The sequence below is a fragment of the Drosophila innubila genome (genome assembly GCF_004354385.1).
Source record: "Drosophila innubila isolate TH190305 chromosome 3L unlocalized genomic scaffold, UK_Dinn_1.0 0_D_3L, whole genome shotgun sequence".
In the NCBI taxonomy this organism is placed as follows: domain Eukaryota; kingdom Metazoa; phylum Arthropoda; class Insecta; order Diptera; family Drosophilidae; genus Drosophila; species Drosophila innubila.
This window is the reverse complement of record NW_022995376.1, coordinates 17,942,675-17,962,189: the sequence shown is the minus strand read 5'-3', so window position 1 is coordinate 17,962,189 and position 19,515 is coordinate 17,942,675. Positions and strand designations below refer to the sequence as shown.

The following is a 19,515-nucleotide window of genomic DNA, read 5'->3' as shown; positions in this document are numbered from 1 at the left end:
TGACTATAATTTTTTTAAATTCATAACTAATTTTTGCAGTCAACTTGAAAGTTTTTAACAATTTTATATTGTTCCGCTTGAAATAAAATTTGTTTGAAAAGTAGGCTCATAGTCTATTAAATTTTTACGCTTTCCAACATTGTTTAGCAGTTTATTGAAGTGATAAGAACTGTGCGCTCTGAAATATATTTTTATATAATTTAAAAGTAAACATGGATCCTACTTTAAAGCGTAGCTCCCTAGTGTGTCTACCTAAACACCAGTCAAATAAACCCGAAAAGCGTATTAAATACTTACCACAGAACAGGTTTGGATGGTACCGAGTGCATGTCTACAGGCGCTTTGTAAGCAAGAAGAAAATTATCTCGCATACTTTGTTAAACGAACTGAAAGACCTATGCCATACAAATAATATCAGGTGGAATCCCTACTATTTGGAAGAGGGCGATGAACAAGATGTGACGAATAATACCGTTCCCTCATGCACATTCTATGTAAATGATTATAGTCTGGCGAAGGCGCTGCAACGAATGAACGTACCACCAAAATGCTTGCTGCGGATAGCCGTTACCAACAAACTGCCGCAGGTGCGTGTAGATCCAAATTTTTGGGAAAAATTATGCCTGGCGATACGTAAACGCTATAAACCGAGCGAAGAGAGCCTCGATCTATACGGTTTCTATAAGGATGATATGTGGATGGAGGAATTCTGTTCCTTGGATCAGAAGAATTGCATGTCAGCAGCTATAAGAGTGATGGAGCTCTGCATGCCAAATTTACGCAGTCTGATTCTAGACAACAACTGCCTTACAGACTTGTCAGCCTTTCGAGGGATTGAAATCCGGCTACCGAAACTAGTTTTTATCTCCCTGGCAAACAACGATCTAAGAAATGTGGAAACATTCCAAGTCTTTAACAATCTATACACAACTCAGATAGATGTGTCTAATAATCCTATTGACTCGCCCTTCAAACGACGACAACTGCTGAAACTTTTACCCAAACTTATATTACTCGATAACAAACACTTGCGAGTAAGAAGTCCTCCAAAAATGAAGTTTATGTTAACATTAGATGAAACTGCACTGAAACATGTAGAGGAGCAGGTATCCGAACCAGTACCAGAAGAGATACCAAATCAGGTGCCAGAATCTGAGGAGGAACTGGAAATGGGTTCGAAAATGGAACTAGAAGAACCGTCTGAAGAGGAGCAATCAACGACAGGGCAACATCTTGTGATACCAAATCGGGTATCGAAGTTTAAACCGGAACTGGATGTAATACCCGAAATTGAACTTGAAAATGTACCCGCTGTAGAAAAGGATATCCCAAAACGGGTACCGAATTCTAAGGAGGAGCCGACTGAAAAGAAACAACCGAAGGCACGAGAATATGTAGAGAAAGAGAGTCCAAAAGAGGTAACGAAATGTGAAGAGGAACTGAATTTGATATCTAAAACTGAACTTGACAATGAACCGACTGAAAATAGACAACCAAAGTCCCGGAAACATGTAGAGAAAGAGATCCCAAAACAGCTACCAAATTATAAGGCGGAACCGAATCCGATATCTAAAAATGAACTTAAAAATGCAGCGACCGAAAAGAAGCAACCAAAGACACGAGAACAAGTAGAGAAAGAGATCCCAAAACAAGTTACTAAATCTAAGGAGGAACTGGTTCTGATATCTAAAAATGAACTTAAAAATGTACCAACTGAAAACGAGCAACCAAAGACACAGGAACATGTAGAGAAAGAGAGCCCAAAACAAGTTCCTAAATCTAAGGAGGAACTGGTTCTGATATCTAAAAATGAACTTAAAAATGTACCAACTGAAAACGAGCAACCAAAGACACAGGAACATGTAAAGAAAGAGATCCAAAAAGAGGTACCCAAATCTAAGGTGGAACTAAGCGTAATATCTAAAAATGAACTTAAAAATATACCAACTGAAATCGAGCAACCAAAGTCACAGGAACATGTAGAGAAAGAGATCACAAAACAAGTTCCTAAATCTAAGGAGGAACTGAATCTGATATCTAAAAATGAACTTAAAAGTGTACCAACTGAAAATGAGCAAACAAAGACACGGGAACAAGTGGAGAAAGAGATCCCAAAACAGGTACCTAAATCTAAGGAGGAACTAAATCTGATATCTAAAATTGAACTTGAAAGTGTACCAACTGAAAATGAGCAAACAAAGACACGGGAACAAGTGGAGAAAGAGATCCCAAAACAGGTACCTAAATCTAAGGAGGAACTGAATCTGATATCTAAAATTGAGCTTGAAAATTTACCGACTGAGAGGAATCAACTAAAGACATTGGATATTGTTTTAAAATCGACCCTGATACCCACATCAGCAAAGAAATCGAATGTGGTACCAGAGGTAAATTCCGTACAGCAATATAAGCTGCTTAGAAGGGAATCAGCGAATACTGGCTACGACGATTTACAGCGATTCCTTAATTCATATATAAAAACTTACGATTTCGACCGACAGAGATCAGGACTCAAATGGTTTTACCAGGAGACAGCCTTGATTTCGTTCACCAAGTCCCAATATGATTTCGCTATCTGGCAAGTTGAACTTATTACTTAGCCTAAATACAACTAACTTTTATTATTTTTACAGTCTCGATTCGCTCGCAGACCAGGATAACAAATATTTCAGTCGATATAAAGACGGCATTAAGATAGAAAACCGCGATTCCGCTCTTGCCCATTTCGCTTCCTTGCCGAAGTCACAACATCTGCTGCCGACGATCGTTGTCGACCTGATGATGATGCAACCTGATCGAGTTTTCTTTACCATCAGTGGTTTTCTTAAGGACCTAACTGATGGGTCAATTGAGCCACCCCCAATGCGTTATTTTATACGCAGCTTCATCCTGACTCCTATGCCTGACACACCCCTCGAATACGACTTTCGCATCTCCTCCGAAATCATATATATATGCGACGCAAGTCCTGAACAATTAAAAGCGGGCGTGGTTCCAGCCCTTCACTCTCAAAGCGACTTTATGAGCAATATCGTTGAACGTTTATTGCCCGACATAGTTGGGTCCCGAAGACTTCAACAAGCTGACTTGATCGTCCGGTTATCAAAGCATACGAATCTAAAATGGGAGTGGAGCCATATGTGCCTTATCGAGTGCCATTGGGATTTTTCATTGTCATTAAAGATAGTCCGAAAAATGCAAGGGCATAATTTAATACCCAAAAAAGCGTTTCTTCAAGAACCAGGCGAGAAAAAATATAATTATTTTGGTGTTACTGCTTGTAATTTATAAGTTATCTTGTTGTAGATTATTGTATTAAATAAAAATACATTTGCTTTGGTTTTTTGATGACGATATACACGTAAAATTTAAATAAAATTTATATCAGAATTTTATAAATACTATTTATTTTCTAAAATTGTTTGTAGCTACATATATATTTACTATTATAAGAATCTACAATGTATAGAGCTATTTAACTTGTCAGTTCTGATTACGTTAAGAAGCTGGACAAGGCTTGACAACCCTGTAAACTGTGGCACGATTTCCTCTTTGTTTCAGCGATATCAAACCGTGCAAATTGAATAAACAGTAATGATGTTGATGATGATGTTGGGGGATGCTGTTGACAGGGACGTCTCCGTTTGGTTTACAGCGTACGGCATAAACACGCCGTACCCGGAGCTGCAACAGCCGAAGTCCCGGTTTGATGTGAAGCTCTTCCGCAAGGGAGAACTGGGAAAAAGGAGAACTGGTATTTGCTGTGTGGCGACTTGTGTGCCGCCAGCGTTAAACCGCAAAATTTAATTCCCTTATCAAAAAGTGACAAGCGTGCGTATTTAATGCAATTTTGCAGCGCATTTAACATGACGTGTCTGGCACTTTCTGAGGGGAAAGGGGAGCTGGAAATGCTGAGGCGGGGCAAAGTGGAGAAAAGCTGGCCAGTCTGGCATTTGCCATTATCTAGCGGAAGTTGTTTACTTGCAAGCTGCTTTTTGTGTGTACGCGAAGCTTCTGCAAAAACCTCAATTTGCGCTACCGCAACTTCCTTTTACGCTAAATTACAATTCCGCTGATTGCATTCCCGTGCCCAGGGCTCAGACCCAGAACCCAAGTCTCTCCCATTGAGGGACTGCTACTGATTCGGTTCAGAGTTTTGTCTTCAAAGCGCCGTCAGCTCATTCACATTGCTACGCGTTATTCACACTTTACGCCTAGATTTGAGCGCCATGAATCCTTTAACTGTTTTGCATATTTGTGTGGCAGGACCTGTTTCCCTTACCACCTTCACCCCTTCTTCTGTCTTCTGTCTTCAGATCTGTAGTTGTTATTGTTGTTTTTTGTACGATTCGTTTCGTTTCGTAGTTTGCATTCATTGCGAAAGATAAAAATAATGAACATACCAAAGCAAAAGTCGACGGAAAAAAGCAACGACGAGCAACTCAACAGCAGCACCACCAACACAACCACTAGTAGTCAAAGTCCTGACCCCACCAAAAACCCACTGTGCGTGCAACGGCGCTCAGGATTCGGATTCGGATTCAGTGCAGAAACTGCGCCACGTTTTTTGTCGGCATAGGATTTATAGTATGTTTGCAGCCCCGACTTCAACTATACAAATATACATATGTATCTGTGTGGATTATGGGCGTATCTGTGTCTATATGTGTGTGTATTTGTCGGGTAATGCATAAGGCAAATTGCTTGTAAGTTCAACTCGTATTTTGCATTGTGTTTCACTTCCGACAGTTAAATTAAAGCCATTGTCTGTCTGTTCGTTGCTTTGGTGTTAGTTTGTGCGCCTAACGTAACAATTGCCAGTCGGACGCGTTTTTTATCTGCAACTAACCGCAACAAAAACAAAAACAACAACAGCAACTCAAACTGAAACACTACAACAGTTGAAATACGCTAGCAAAAATAATTTGTTAGCCTAAAAGTGTGCTACAAATCTTTGTGTGGCCTTCTTCCTGATACTCCCTAATTGCATAAACAACTTGCTTCTAGGCTATGTATCTTTTAGGTGGATTTGAAAGCATTTGCAGCAATTTTAATTAGTCAAGCACTCGTCGACATGGCGCAATCGCAAGAAGTCCTCGAAAGAATTTTGTAAACGTCCAGAGATAGACATAGAACATAAATTGGAGCTGGCTGTATAATCAAGTAATTCTCGATAATATTTAATTTTAAACAGTCTTAGACACATTTCAACTAAAAAGTTGATGGCATTTGTCGTAATTTTAGAATCGTATTTTTGCTATTAAAAAGTCAAGTAAATATTTATAGCATATTTTTTGGAGTTTAATAAATAATTAAAATTCTTCGCACCAGAGTAAACCAACAAATATTTCTTCAATTTAACTGCTTACAAGAAGATAAAAACTGAAGTGTATATTTACTACAAGCAAGAAGCTTAATATGATTTTGAAAGAATGATACATTTGCATTTATATTTCTACAAAATTTTTATAATATAAATAGATAGTTGTAAAAATAAAAACACGGCTAAATTAGAAATTAAATAGATAATTTATGAAAATTCCTAGGATTGCTAAAAACATTTTCTAAATTGCTAATTCGCTAAAAAATGGAAGGTATACAAATTTACTCAACATGATTTAATGTACTTTTAAAGCCTTTGACTGCTAATTGAAATCCGTGTAATTAGTATTGCTAATGCTTGATTTCTGCTTTCTGAACAAAATGTATCGTATAGTAGTATCATTTACAAGCGACCCACTCAATGGAAATGGGAACTGAAAAATTGCATTCATTATGTGGCAGTGGAACAAAAGCTGGAAAAACGGAAAACAAGGCTAGAGCCTGCGGCGTTAGTTGCCAACGCAGACACCACAATGACACAGAAAGTGTTGAGCTGCAAATGAGGAAACAATGCAACAACAACAAAAACAAGAACAACAACTATGGGGGAAAAATGCAAAGTGGGAAAATGCTTGAAGTGCGGGGCATGCGTGGAAAAACAAACAGTGAAAATGCAAAACGGATGTGTAAATAATTTAGAAGAGTTGGCAACCTCCTAACAAAGAGAGAAAGAAAACTGAGTGAGAGAACGGAAAGGAAACTCATATGCATAGTTGTTGTGTATCTTTTTAGTTTATGTATCATTAAAAAATACTTACTACAAGAATATAATGAAAGCAGCCATGGAAAAGCTGGGGAAATGTGCCATTTGCCAACTGCAAAACAAACACTCGAGTGTTGTGGCTCCGGCTTTTGTTTCGTTTTCGTTTCGGTTTCAGTCTCGGAACGTGCCAGAAATGCAATAATTATATGCATACAAAGACACACACACATGGCCGGTTTTTTTGACATGCTGCAAATTAAACAGCAGCTCACACACACAAAGACACACACACACACACGCACACACTCACTCAAAGCTTTACTCGAACTAAATTACTTTTTTGTGCCAGCTGCATACAATCAAATGCAATGGGATTAAAAAGCAAACGTGTAACTGTTAACTGGTCACGGGTAGCGGTTAGCGGATAACGGGTAGCGAGGTAACTGTTACTCTGCGGCTTTGTCTCGAGTCTGCAGATTCCGAGAGCTGTTGTAAACCTGGTAAACCTCGTAACGTCATTTGCATAGCCGCTACCTAAAACTATGTTAATGTGTGAGCCAAGCCTGAATTAAAGCGTATTTAAATGCAAGTTCTATGCAAGTAACATTGCCTCTAAAGGAGCAGGAGAAAAGGGACAAGAAATAACCGCAGACATTGAGAGTGCCAGAGCGCCCTGTCTCTATAAATCTCAACGGATGTGTCGTTAACTGCCGCCGGCTAAAGCTTTTTCTCTTCGTCTATACAATGCTATCCTATCTATGCCAAGCCACGACAAGGACAAGGCACAGTATCCACAATAGACAACTAGACTGACACACACACACATGCTCAGTCACACACGCACACATATATCGCCTCAATTTGCACGCTTCGTTATTCAATTAGACACTTTGCACACACACACACACTCACACACACACATATAAACACATCCGACATAATTTTGATTGATAGCCCAATAATGACGGTGATTTATCATATTTGCATGCAAACACTTTTCACTCGTAACGCGAATTGCACTTCAAAATTGCATTTTGTAATTGTTTGCAGCAATTATAATTAATATGATTTAAAAGGTACCATATCGAAACACAGATCTAAAATTAAATCTCTATATGCAAAAATCTGACATATGGACAACTCGTCAGACTCATAACGCTAATTGGTCTCTTCTATTACAACCACAGCGTTGCTTTGGCAACACAGAGGCATGGAGACAGTCAACTGACCACGTGACTTGGACTTGGGCACTGGCTTTCGGGCTGCCTTGGCGTATACGCAATATTTGCTTTGTTCAGCACACTTTTTTTCGCTCGGTGTGTCGCCCTCTACAGCAAGTCTATAAAATCCGGCTTAAGCTTCATGCTACCTGTGATACGTATGAAATTTTTGCTGCCACTCAACAATTGCACACACACTCACACATACACACATACACATTGCAGAATAAAAGTAAAAAACTGGGTCGCTTGTCGCACGCATTTGGAAAGAACTGGGAAGCGTTCAGCTGGTGCTTGTGGCTTTGCTGGCGGCTTGTGCCGCTGGTAAACACTCAAATCCAATTAAATTTAATACGACTTACTTGCTGCTCTTCTCTGCTCTGCACTTCTCTTCTCTTCTCTGGCTGTCGTTTGAGTCTTTCTCTGCGTGTGTTTGTGCAGTTTGTTTGGCATTTGCCTTAGCTGTTTCGTTGATTCTCTGATTCTCTGGTTTTTACTCGCATTTTATTTGTTTTAATTTTTCAGCATTGTTTTTTATTTTTTTCATTTCTTTTCTTTGTTTTTAATGTTATTACTGCCGCAGTGGCAGCCGCTTTTGTTTGGGTTTACCTGCAATCCTCCGACTTGGGCTTGGCTTAATTAAAGCTTAATTTCTCAAATAACATTTGCCGCTACAAATGAGTTCAAACAAGCTAATTGAGTTTTGTGTGTGTATACTCCTGGGTGTGTGTAAGTTGTTTGCTGTTCAATAAATCCAAATGAAAAGCGTTTGCAATTAAAATGTATCTTTACCTTTGCGACGCTTTGTGTGCAATCTTTAATTTATGCAATGATATCTGAGATATGATCATGGCATGTGTTTGTGTTTGATTATTTGCAGGCACTGTAACTTGCTCTGGATTAGATTTATGCAACGACTGAAGTGCTGGAGTCTGCGAAAAATGTGTCATATGCAAAATAGTATCAGTTCCAAGTTAGTGTGCTTTATTTATGATTCCAAAGTGGCACAAATCCTTGCTAGACTTTTAAAGATTACCCAAAGAAAGAATGTTCGATTAGAAGAAGCAAATTTAAATCTAGTCAGCTCAATATTTATTGGATTAGCAAAAATATTTCCTTTACACTTTATTTAATAGAAATTTTTGCAAGTAAGATATCCTTGATTAAATAACAAAAATGAATAAAATAATACTGATCAATTCACAAAAATAAGTTAAAACTATGTTAATTGTTACTTTTTAGTACATTTTTCGACTAGAACCAAAACAGTTTTGAAAATATGTAATATTTAAAAGAGTTTAAAAATTGTTAGAACCACAAAGACATCGCTAAGGAAGATTGGGCCAATTAAATTTATATTAAGTAATTTCATGAAAAATGTTGATTTTTAAAACAATTTTCTGATTTAGATAAAGGATTGTATAAGCTACAATTACTAGTGAAATTTATAAGTAAATCCAAGTCGAGCTGACAATTAAGGAAATTGGCCACATTCAGCTGTTTTTAATTAGCCAATGGCTGGCCTTAGCAACTAACAACAAATACTTGCACGTAATAGACGTAGATTGTAAATATTTGACACCCCGCAGTTAACCTCCCATCAAGGTGGGTGCTATTGTTGTGGCCTTAATCCAACAACAATACATAACACTCGACTCAATTTACAAGTTTGGCTGGCAGTGAGTTGCCAAGTTCACTTAGAACTCTACTCCTCCCCCAGAACTCTACCCCTTTCTGAATGTAGAGGGCGAGAGTTCTTCAATTACTTTTTGCACGATTTGATTTTACATTTAACGATTTTTCGCACTTAATTAGAAGCCAGTGTCGATGTCAGTGGCAGCTCTGCCAACTCTGCCGTGATTTGATTAAATGTGAAGATGAATTTTAATTAAAATCTTTGCGCTACACTTCCCCCCTTCCCCCCAACCCACCACGCGACCATGTTGTGGGTTTTGTTTTTTGACACTCAACTTTCTACTTGCCCCAAAGGGGTTTTGGGACTTAATAGAGCAATAAAGCCGCAAGTTCATGGCATGGATAGCCAAGTCCTTTTGTGGGCTTAGTCATTGTCGACATTTAATTTATGCAAAATGGAAATTAAAGAGCGATGCCGACAAAACTTTTCCAAATGTTTTTCCCGAATATTTATGCAAATGACTGTCTAATGAATTTTCGAAACTACTTACGAGTAATTTGTCCACTCACAGCTATCAATTTCAATTAAAGCCAAGAGTGACTTTAAACTCAACAACTCTGACTAAACTCACTCCCTCAAATGTTTTTAGCAAATAATTTTGCATAATTCACAGCAAACGGGAAACAATGCCGCTTTATCTTTTGCCAATGTAATGTACACAGAACTTTTACCAAAGTTTTTCAAATGCCAAAAACCAAAAAGAAAATGTCGAAAAAAAGCAGTACACAAAAAGCAGCGATACACTCCGATGTACGCACATATACACACATAACTGAACTGTCGCGTGTAGTTTACATTGTTGCTGGCCAGTCTATGATAGACCATAGATACTCTAGCTAGTGATTTATCTACATTTTTCCAGCAGTAAAATTTACAATTTTTTTAAATAAAAGAAAAATTAGTTTTACATGACTTAACAAGAAAATTCTATTTGATTAACTGATAGTAAACTGTAAGATATCCTAGTTTTTATTTAATATTTTCTTTTTTTTTTATTTTAAATCTCCCTCTGTTTGTTTTGTGCACAAAACTATATAAATTAATTTAAGCATGCACTTTCCAGTGCACAATACAGGGTATGAAAACTTTGGCGCTCTGTGGCTTAGCTATTGGTAAAGGGGCGTGTTTTTTTGAGGGGGTCATTGCCTGTCGCATCCAATGGGCCATTCAAAATTACGAGCCAACAGTTTCCGCAGTGTTTTTTGTCATTTCCATGCGCTCATTGTCAGTTTCAAGTAAGCAACTTTTTCTTCACTCTTATTGTTGTTATTGTGGTGCTGTCTGTGCTGTTTGTTGTTTGTGCAGCAGCCGCCAAAAAGTTGTTGACCAAAACTGCCTACAAATGCAGACAAATATGGCCCAACGCATGAAATGCAATAAATTTTCAAATTTATTTTCTGTGGACTACCAAAAAGCAGAAACAAATAAAAAAGTTTTGATTATTTGATTTACTCTTTTAAAGGATTGATATCCTTTGTGGATATATTTGCCACAGACTATATTGTTTTTACATTTTTTCATTTATATTTAGCTGAACTCCATTCTTAATAATTTCTCTACAACAAGTTTAAAAATTTTATGATTAAAGTATACTTTTAAAAACTTTTTAAAATATATAAATGAAAAAAAAATATTGTTTGACATTTTTCTTCAGCTGAGCTGTAGATTTCCATAAAAATTATATTTCTGTGAAATCTTACACATAAATTTGAAGGGCATAAGGACTTCGATAATACCGATAATTAATTTTTATTCATTTTGTTTGTCACGTAACAAATGAACGGGGTTTTCATTGTTTTGAATGGTAGAGTTTTTTTTGCTCGGGTGCAGTGCAACTCAGCAAAGAAATCGGGCAACTGATAAAGCTTCACTCTGAAGACAATCAAAACTGAAACTGACTACAGTTAAAGACAATATAAATCAAAATGGTTATGGCGCAATTCGAGTGACAAATTTACGAGCGACTTAAATAAAAAATGGAAACAAACATTCAAGAGTAGACTCGTGATTCTGAAAATAATTCTTTGAAAGATCTAATCAGAAATGTGGAAATTTTGACTTTTTATAATTATTTTAAATAAAAAGGAAAGAACAAAATACATTTTTGCATATTTTATAATTTATAATAACTTATCAAAAATGTGCTAAATATGTCGAAGATAACATTTTGACTTTTTATAATTATTTTAAATAAAAAGGAAAGAACAAAATAAATTTTTGCATATTTAATAATTTATTTAAAGTTTTTTTACGAAATATTTTAGACAAGTAACCATTGTAGTATAACCTATAATTTTAATTACAGTGCAATGGCAGTCGACAATGTCATATGGGTATTTCCCTCTAAGTTATCTATAATTGGATTACACAACGGTTACTTTTAAAATAAATGTTAAATTGTCATTTAATATAACTAATAACAATTTGTGGTAAACTAGATTTATCTGTCAAATTAAATGGGCTTTCATTTTCGAATTACGACTGTACTTCAAATCAAAACTGCTTTCATTTTAATTTGTAAAGACTTGAGTTTAATCTATGATCGAATCGAGTAATAAATTTAAAGAGATTTTAAAATGAATTTAGGCAAGACTTTGACATACACAAACTGATAAGACTTATAAGAATTTTCTGATCAAATTCCTTTATCAATCGACAACTTCGTTGACATTACGCATACGTCAAGTGGTACACACTTCAGCTGCTATATAAAGAAGGCGCTTGTGATACTACGATTTAATAGACGCTTTGAGCCAGAACCCAACGGAACAAAGCGGAGTCGCCACAAAATGTTGCTAAAATCGTGCTTGCTGTTGATACTGTGCAGTGTTGTTGCGCTGTCTGCCAACAGCTATGACGGGTAAGTTGGAATAAGGCGAAGTCATTAGCCATTATCTGAGTCAACTAATTTCTATTTAATTTGCAACCATTTAGCTACAAGATCTATGACATCAATGCACAGAACAATTTCGAGAAGCAGCTGATGTTGCGTCTGTCCCAGAATGCCGACTTTGATTTCTTCGATCTGCCACGTGCTGCAGATGCTGCCACACGTGTCATGGTGCAGCCCAAGGATCAGCCCAGCTTCGAGGAGCTGCTGCGCAGATTTGGCGTTGATTATGTCGTTGTCGATGAGAATCTGGGCGCCACGTTGGAGAAGGAGCAGCTGGAGAATCAGAGCCAACGCCTGATGGCTCAACGTGGCACCTCACGCAGCATTAGCTTCACCGCCTTCCATCGTCATGCCGAGATCAATGCCTATCTGGATGAGCTGGCCAAGGCTTATCCCAGCCGCGTGACTGTGCAGACTGCTGGCAAATCCTATGAGAATCGCGATCTAAAGACAATTACCATCACCAATGGCGATGGCAGGAAGGGCAAGAATGTCATCTTCTTGGATGCGGGTATTCATGCTCGTGAATGGATTGCTCATGCTGGTGCTTTGTATGTGATCTACCAGCTGGCTGAGAATTTCATGGTCAATGCTGCCCTGTTGAAGGATTACGATTGGGTTATTCTGCCAGTGGTCAATCCCGATGGCTATGAATATACTTTCTCCAACTCTCGCATGTGGCGTAAGACCCGCAAGCCAGCTGGATCCTGCACCGGCACCGATGGCAATCGCAACTTTGACTTCCACTGGGGTGAGGTGGGTGCCTCCAGCTTATCCTGTGTGGACACCTACATGGGTCCAACTCCCTTCTCCGAGCCCGAGACGCAAGTGGTGCGTGATTTGTTGCTCGGCTTGACGGGACGTGGCAAATTCTACCTGACGCTGCATTCATATGGCAATTACCTGCTCTATCCATGGGGCTGGACCTCGTGAGTAATCTTTAAAATGTGACTCATTAGATCTGCTCACTTAAAATTATTCATTTCCAGCGGTTTGCCCCAAGAATGGCGTTCTATCGATGAGGTGGCCCAAGCAGGTGCTGCTGCCATCAAGAAATCCACCGGCACCAAATACACCGTTGGTAGCTCCACAAATGTGTTGTATGCCGCAGCTGGCGGCAGTGATGATTATGCCTTTGGTGTTGCCAAATTCCCCATCTCCATCACCATGGAACTGCCCGCTGGCGGCTCTGGCTTCAATCCCACTACTGAACAGATTCTGCCATTCGTCAGTGAGACCTGGACTGGCATTCGTGCCATGGCCGAAAAGGTCATTGAAAAGTACTAAAGAAAAGCGTCAAAATATTTGCAATAAAACACACATATGTTATATCGAAATACAAATTGTCTAGTATTCGATTTCCGTTTACCTCGGATGCGATAAGTCAATAAAAGCGTCCCGTGGAGTTGGTATCATTCAGTTCACTCAGTCATTGACACATTTCACCAAATTGGTTCAAAGACCTGCTGTGCAGTGTCTACATTTCAAATTATCGCCAGACATTAACTTGGCTTGTTGACGAGCACAGAAGCACTTTTTCAAGTGAATTAACGTTTAACCTAGGGAAGCCTCAGAAATTCTTAGAAAAAGATAAGGACTACCAGGGCCGGTGCATTAATGTCTCAACACAATAATTTTAAATGTGACGAAGTTTAGTTGGAAAATAAAAATAAATATATATATATTAATTTTTATTCAATATTTTATTGAATTCGACATAGAGTCTACAGAGTCGTTCATTCTTTTACTTCAAATAAGCACGACACGAGTCCATCACTATTATATAAATATAATTTAAAAATCACAAATCTACTTATAAATCTTTATAGCAATCTATTCTTTTTTATTGTTGATGATTGATAACAGCTAACTAGGTAATCCACTTTAATGAAAATAGATAATAGCTTGAGTACTTGTTTTGACATTGACATAAAATGACTATTGCATTGTATACTTACCTATTTTTTTCAATGGCTAGTTACGCACAATATGCTTAATAGTTTTATTTTATTTTACAATTTATATTATAGAAAATTTTAAAACCTATTAATTAAAATCCAAAAAACTTTAATTGAGTGGATATTTTTGTGTGACCCTGCGAGCCATTGCCTCGATGCCCACCCAAGTTTCCTTAACCAATCTATCAATATCGGAAGCAGGTGGATCAAAATAGTTAGCTCCACCAGCGGGCAGTTCCATTGTGAATGATATGGGAAAGCCAGCATTGAAGGCATAATCATCGCTAGCGCCGGCAGCCGGATACAACAAAGTGGTGGAACAACCCACCCGATAATCCGTGCCCGTTGCCGCCTTAATGGCATCTCCACCAGCGCGTCCAACTTCATCAAGATCCGGCCAAGTGTCCGGCAAAGCGCTGCAATAGTTAATAATATGTAAATAAAAAGATAAATTAAAGTATGGTTGCCTACTCACTCGATGTAGCCCCAAGGATAGAGTATATAGTTGCCATAGGAGTGCACCGTCAAATACATTTTACCACGATCCGCAAAACTGTGGATTAGATCACGCACTACAATTGCCTCCTGTTCGGAGAATGCCTTCGATCCAGCGTAAGTCTCTGAGCAGGGATCAGGTGAGGCACCTGTTTCGTTCCAATGAAAGTCGAAATTCCGATTGGGATCAGTTCCAATACAGGTATCATTACTAGGCCGACGTGTTTTGCGCCACATCCTCGTGTCCGCCGAGAGGTGAGTGTAGGCATAACCATCCGCATTGACCACGGGCAGAATAACCCAGTCGTAATCCAGAAGCAGTTGAGCATGTGCTTCATAGTTGTTCACCAGCTCGCCAATGGCATAAAGCACAGCTGCAGGCGAGATCCATTCACGAGCGTGAAAACCACCATCCATAAGAATTACATTCTTATTGGAACGTCCATCTCCATTGGTTATTCGGATTGTCTTTAGCCAGCGTCCCTCGAAGCTTTTGCCCACAGTTTTAACGACGACACGACTTGGAAATTGCTTGGCAAGATCCTCAATATACTGATTGATCTCCTCATGGGTGTAATATCTCTCTGTGCCCAGTCGCCCCTCATAGGGAAACCAGTTCCTCAAATTGCGATTCGTTTCGAACTCACGACGCAACGTTAAACCCACATCACGATTTACGATCTTATGTGTAAGTGTGTGATCATCAAGTAATTCGATAAATTCGGATTGCGCCTCCGGGTGGACCATGACATGTGCATTGGCTCCATTACTTGAAAAAATCTCATAGTATGACTCATTCTTAATCAGCTCAGACAAAACGAAGTCAGATGAGCGTCCCTTTGCAATCAGTTCATAGATCTTAAAACTGATCAACAAATTAATCATGATTCATAAGAAAACTTTAATCAAACTTACCCATCATATATACTTCCCTTCGCGAGGGATTCTGTAATGAAAAAGCTACACAAAGCGAACCAGAAAATTTTCATCTTGACTTGTTGACAAATTGGACGAAACTGTGCAGTCTATCAAAGTTTCCAAGCCCATGCTTTCTAATCAGGATCGTTATCAATAGCTACATAACGGAATATTTAGCAACTCACTCAAAATAATCAACAAATTGGTTGTAAAATCATTTAAAAATCGTTGATAGACGACAGAGAGAGAGAGCTGTGCTGTGTAAAATGTATTTAAAGCACACTCTGGGTAATTTTCTATAAAGCATTGTTAAACTGCTGTTATTTTTTATAAACGATCATAATTAGCAATCTTCGATAAACCTCACCCAATCCTCGTTGTAAACTAATAAAAAGAAAACGTCGATGATAAGGGAAACACTTAACATTTCTAACGCTCACATTTTTTTCTACATTTTTGTTGCAGTAACATTATTAGATTAAACTCTTCTAAAAAAATACTCATAAAATGATAAACTACATTTACTTTAATTTTAATTACCAATAATAGTCTGAATATACCTTTAACTGAACATTTAACTAAAAAAAGATAGTAGATGAAATGAGATATACTTCATACCCATAAGACCTAATCTTTAGAGTATTGAATTTATTAAACATTAAATTTTAAAAGATTTCAATCATCTTTTCGGCCATGGCACGGATTCCAATCCAGGTTTCGGTTACGAACTCATCGATGCTGCTGGCAGGTGGATCAAAACCAGTGACACCACCTCCACTGAGTTCCATGGTGATGGAAATATTAAATCCAGCATGGAATGCATAATCATCGCTAGCTCCAGCAGCTATGTACAACACATTGGTAGAGCTACCCACCTCATAAACTGTGCCTGTGGCAGCTTCAATGGCATCACCGCCAGCACGTGCCACAGCATCAAGCTGATCAACAGTGTCTGGTAAATCACTGTGAAAATAAAATCAATCGACAAAATTAAATCAAAATTAAAATTAAGTGATTGCCACTTTTCTACCTTGTCCAACCCCAGGGGTATAGTAAATAGTTGCCAAAGGAATGGATGGTCAGATACATAATGCCACGATCCGCCAGAGAGTGCATTAAGTCCCGCACCACAATTGTCTCGGGTTCAGAGAAGGCTGTTGGTCCAGCAAACGTGTCCACGCAAGGATTTGATGAGGCGCCTTCCTCGTTCCAATGAAAATCGAAGTTGCGGTTTGGATCAGCGCCATAACAGGTCTTGCCCAGCACCTGATAGGGTTGCCGAGTCTTGCGAAATATGCGTGCCAGAGTTCCAGTCTGGGTATGTTCATAACCATCGGGATTAACCACGGGCAAAATGACCCAATCATAGTCTTTAAGCAGATACGCATTCTCTTCAAACTTTTCTACCAGTTGATCAATCACATATAGAACAGCTGCTGGAGAGATCCATTCACGGGCATGAAAGCCACCGTCCATAAAGACGACCTTCTTATTGGGACGACCATCTCCATTGGAAATTGTAATCGTTTTCATCTCCCGCTTCTCGTATGACCAACCCACAGTCTTGACATAGACACGAGATGGATACCGTGCAGCCAGATCATTTATATAGTTGGTGATCTCCTCATGTGTATAGTAACGATCTGTGGTCAGTCGTCCTTTGCCTGTAATTGGCTTCAAGAGGCGCTGCATTTGACGCTGAGCAAACTCCTCAGTAATTGTGGCACCCAGGTTTCCATTGATCAGTCCATGATTAAGCTGTTGAGCTGTGAGTAATCCCTGGAAGTTCTCCAATTGTTCGGGACTAACAAGTATCCTAGAAGGTTTTCCCAACGAGCGACTGAAGCTGAAGAAATCATAGCCTTGTTGGCTCAGCTGTTTCAAGAGTTCGCCTTGTGCTGGAGTTGAAGGAGTGACCTCATAGATGTGATATCTAAAAATGACATTCGCATTAGCAAGTTTTGCAGCACAAATCTCTAAATGGACTTACCCCTCATAGCCAATTTGGCCAGCTACAAGAGACAAACTTAAAAGCAGTATTAAACAGCCCAACCGCGACATCTTAGAGTTTTCTGAAGACTGTGGACACGCGTGCCCTTAGTTAACAACTTAAATAGCCAATGCTTATCTTATCTCACATCTATAAATTCAAAGCTTTATTAACTCATAATCGTATCTTTCTTGGTAGTCACAAGAAATCAAAATAGTTGAACATTAATCCGACTTAATTTACGATTGCATTTAGTAACGTCTTATCACCTCTACGACCATGACACGCACTCCTACCAAACTTTCAGCGACGCTACTCCCGATGTGTGAAACCTAGTGATCGATACCAAGCAATTCACCAGCAGCTAGTTCCACTTTTATATCGAGGGAATATTCTTCTAAAAAAGATCAGCTGATGATTCATAGTCCTAAACACATATTGGTGACAATTTTATTTCGGATTTCTGTTTTAGTGCATAAAATATAGTCTTGAATGTCTGTTGGGATTATAGTCGGAACATAGAAATCCCAAACATGTAGTTCTCTCCTACTTAAAATTAAACTATTCCTGTTTTTATTATCACATTTTCTTTTAGTTCTCAATGTTAATAAAAGATACAGTGACGTAACTAAAGCTTTTCCAATATTGGGAGTCTAAAGTAAGGGAAACAAAGACACTGCTCGAATCTAAATAAATTCGAACTAAATTTTTTAAGAAAATATAGACCTAATACAGCCTAATATGCTAAATGAACCCAACCAATCAAGGCAATAAGATAAGAGTCATTCAAACTATCAAAATACAATAAATGAAGGCCAATTTTAACGTTTTGTTTGTATGTATTAAACTATTGGTAGACTGTACAACAAATTTTAAAACATTTCAATAACCTTTTCGGCCATGGCTCGTACACCAATCCAGGTTTCGGTTACGAACTCATCGATGCTGCTGGCAGGTGGATCAAAACCAGTGACACCACCTCCACTGAGTTCCATGGTGATGGATATATTAAATCCAGCATAGTAGGCGTAGTCATTGCTTGTACCAGCGGCAATGTACAGAGCATTGGTGGAAGTGCCCACCGTATAAACGGTGCCTGTGGCAGCTTCAATGGCATCACCGCCAGCACGTGCCACAGCATCCAATTGGTCGTAAGTGTCGGGTAAATCACTGAAAAATTAAAAACGAATATTCAAATAAAATCTTCAATTAAGTGATTGTCACTTATTTACCTTGTCCAACCCCATGGATATAGTAAATAGTTGCCATAAGTGTGCATGGTCAGGTACATAATGCCTCGATCCGCCAGAGAGTGCATCAAATCCCGCACCACAATTGTCTCTGGTTCTGAAAAGGCTGTTGGTCCAGCAAACGTGTCCACGCAAGGATTTGATGAGGCGCCTTCCTCGTTCCAATGAAAATCGAAATTCCGATTGGGATCAGCGCCATAACAGGTTTGGCCCAGAAGCTTGTAGGGCTGCCGAGTCTTGCGAAATATGCGTGCCAGAGTTCCAGTCTGAGTATGTTCATAACCATCGGGATTAACCACGGGCAAAATGACCCAATCATAGTCTTTTAGCAGATACGCATTCTCTTCAAACTTTTCTACCAGCTGATCAATCACGTATAGAACAGCTGCTGGAGAGATCCACTCACGGGCATGAAAGCCACCGTCCATAAAGACGACCTTCTTATCGGGACGACCATCTCCATTGGTAATTGTAATCGTTTTCATCTCACGCTTCTCGTATGACCAACCCACAGTCTTGACATAGACACGAGATGGATACCGTGCAGCCAGATCATTTATATAGTTGGTGATCTCCTCATGGGTGTAGTAACGATCTGTGGTCAGTCGTCCTTTGCCTGTAATTGGCATCAAGAGGCGCTGCATTTGACGCTGAGCAAACTCCTCAGCAAATGTGGCACCCAGATTTCCATTGATCAGTCGATGGTTAAGCTGTTGAGATGTGAGTAATCCCTGGAAGTTCTCCAACTGTTCGGGACTAACGAGTACCCTAGAATGTTTTCCCAACGAGCGACTAAAGCTGAAGAAATCATAGCCTTGTTGGCTCATCTGCTTCAAGAGTTCGCCTTGAGCTGGAGTTGAAGGAGTCACCTCATAGATCTGATATCTAAAAATTACAGCTGATTAAGCAGATTCCACTGCAGAAACTACCAAATTACTTACCCTTCATAGCCACCTTGAGCAGCTGCAAGAGCCAAACCTAACAGCAGTATTAAACAGCCCAACTGCAAC

At 38.9% G+C, this 19,515-nt stretch overlaps 5 protein-coding genes across 5 annotated transcripts; 2 read left to right on the top strand and 3 right to left on the bottom strand.

The window, feature by feature from the left end:
* Positions 1-212: 212 nt before the first annotated feature.
* On the top strand, positions 213-3,356 carry LOC117787161 (nuclear RNA export factor 1-like). Its single transcript, XM_034625608.1, has 3 exons — positions 213-1,901; positions 2,019-2,578; positions 2,634-3,356. The coding sequence occupies exons 1-3, from the start codon at positions 213-215 to the stop codon at positions 3,289-3,291; spliced, it is 2,907 nt and encodes a 968-aa protein (XP_034481499.1). The 3' UTR covers positions 3,292-3,356.
* Positions 3,357-11,704: 8,348 nt separating this feature from the next.
* LOC117789024 (carboxypeptidase B) lies at positions 11,705-13,250 on the top strand. The gene is made up of 3 exons (XM_034628008.1): positions 11,705-11,861; positions 11,936-12,823; positions 12,884-13,250. Exons 1-3 carry the CDS (start codon positions 11,791-11,793, stop codon positions 13,179-13,181), a joined length of 1,257 nt encoding a protein of 418 aa, XP_034483899.1. The 5' UTR covers positions 11,705-11,790; the 3' UTR covers positions 13,182-13,250.
* Positions 13,251-13,807: 557 nt separating this feature from the next.
* LOC117789023 (carboxypeptidase B) lies at positions 13,808-15,403 on the bottom strand. Its single transcript, XM_034628007.1, has 3 exons — positions 15,263-15,403; positions 14,328-15,212; positions 13,808-14,268 (listed from the first exon to the last, which is right to left on the bottom strand). The coding sequence occupies exons 1-3, from the start codon at positions 15,334-15,336 to the stop codon at positions 13,962-13,964; spliced, it is 1,266 nt and encodes a 421-aa protein (XP_034483898.1). The 5' UTR covers positions 15,337-15,403; the 3' UTR covers positions 13,808-13,961.
* Positions 15,404-15,866: 463 nt separating this feature from the next.
* On the bottom strand, positions 15,867-17,392 carry LOC117789021 (carboxypeptidase B-like). The gene is made up of 3 exons (XM_034628006.1): positions 17,256-17,392; positions 16,296-17,198; positions 15,867-16,228 (listed from the first exon to the last, which is right to left on the bottom strand). Exons 1-3 carry the CDS (start codon positions 17,324-17,326, stop codon positions 15,931-15,933), a joined length of 1,272 nt encoding a protein of 423 aa, XP_034483897.1. The 5' UTR covers positions 17,327-17,392; the 3' UTR covers positions 15,867-15,930.
* Positions 17,393-17,945: 553 nt separating this feature from the next.
* Positions 17,946-19,506, bottom strand: LOC117789025 (carboxypeptidase B-like). The gene is made up of 4 exons (XM_034628009.1): positions 19,447-19,506; positions 18,488-19,390; positions 18,104-18,425; positions 17,946-17,956 (listed from the first exon to the last, which is right to left on the bottom strand). The coding sequence occupies exons 2-3, from the start codon at positions 19,330-19,332 to the stop codon at positions 18,128-18,130; spliced, it is 1,143 nt and encodes a 380-aa protein (XP_034483900.1). The 5' UTR covers positions 19,333-19,390; positions 19,447-19,506; the 3' UTR covers positions 17,946-17,956; positions 18,104-18,127.
* Positions 19,507-19,515: the final 9 nt, after the last annotated feature.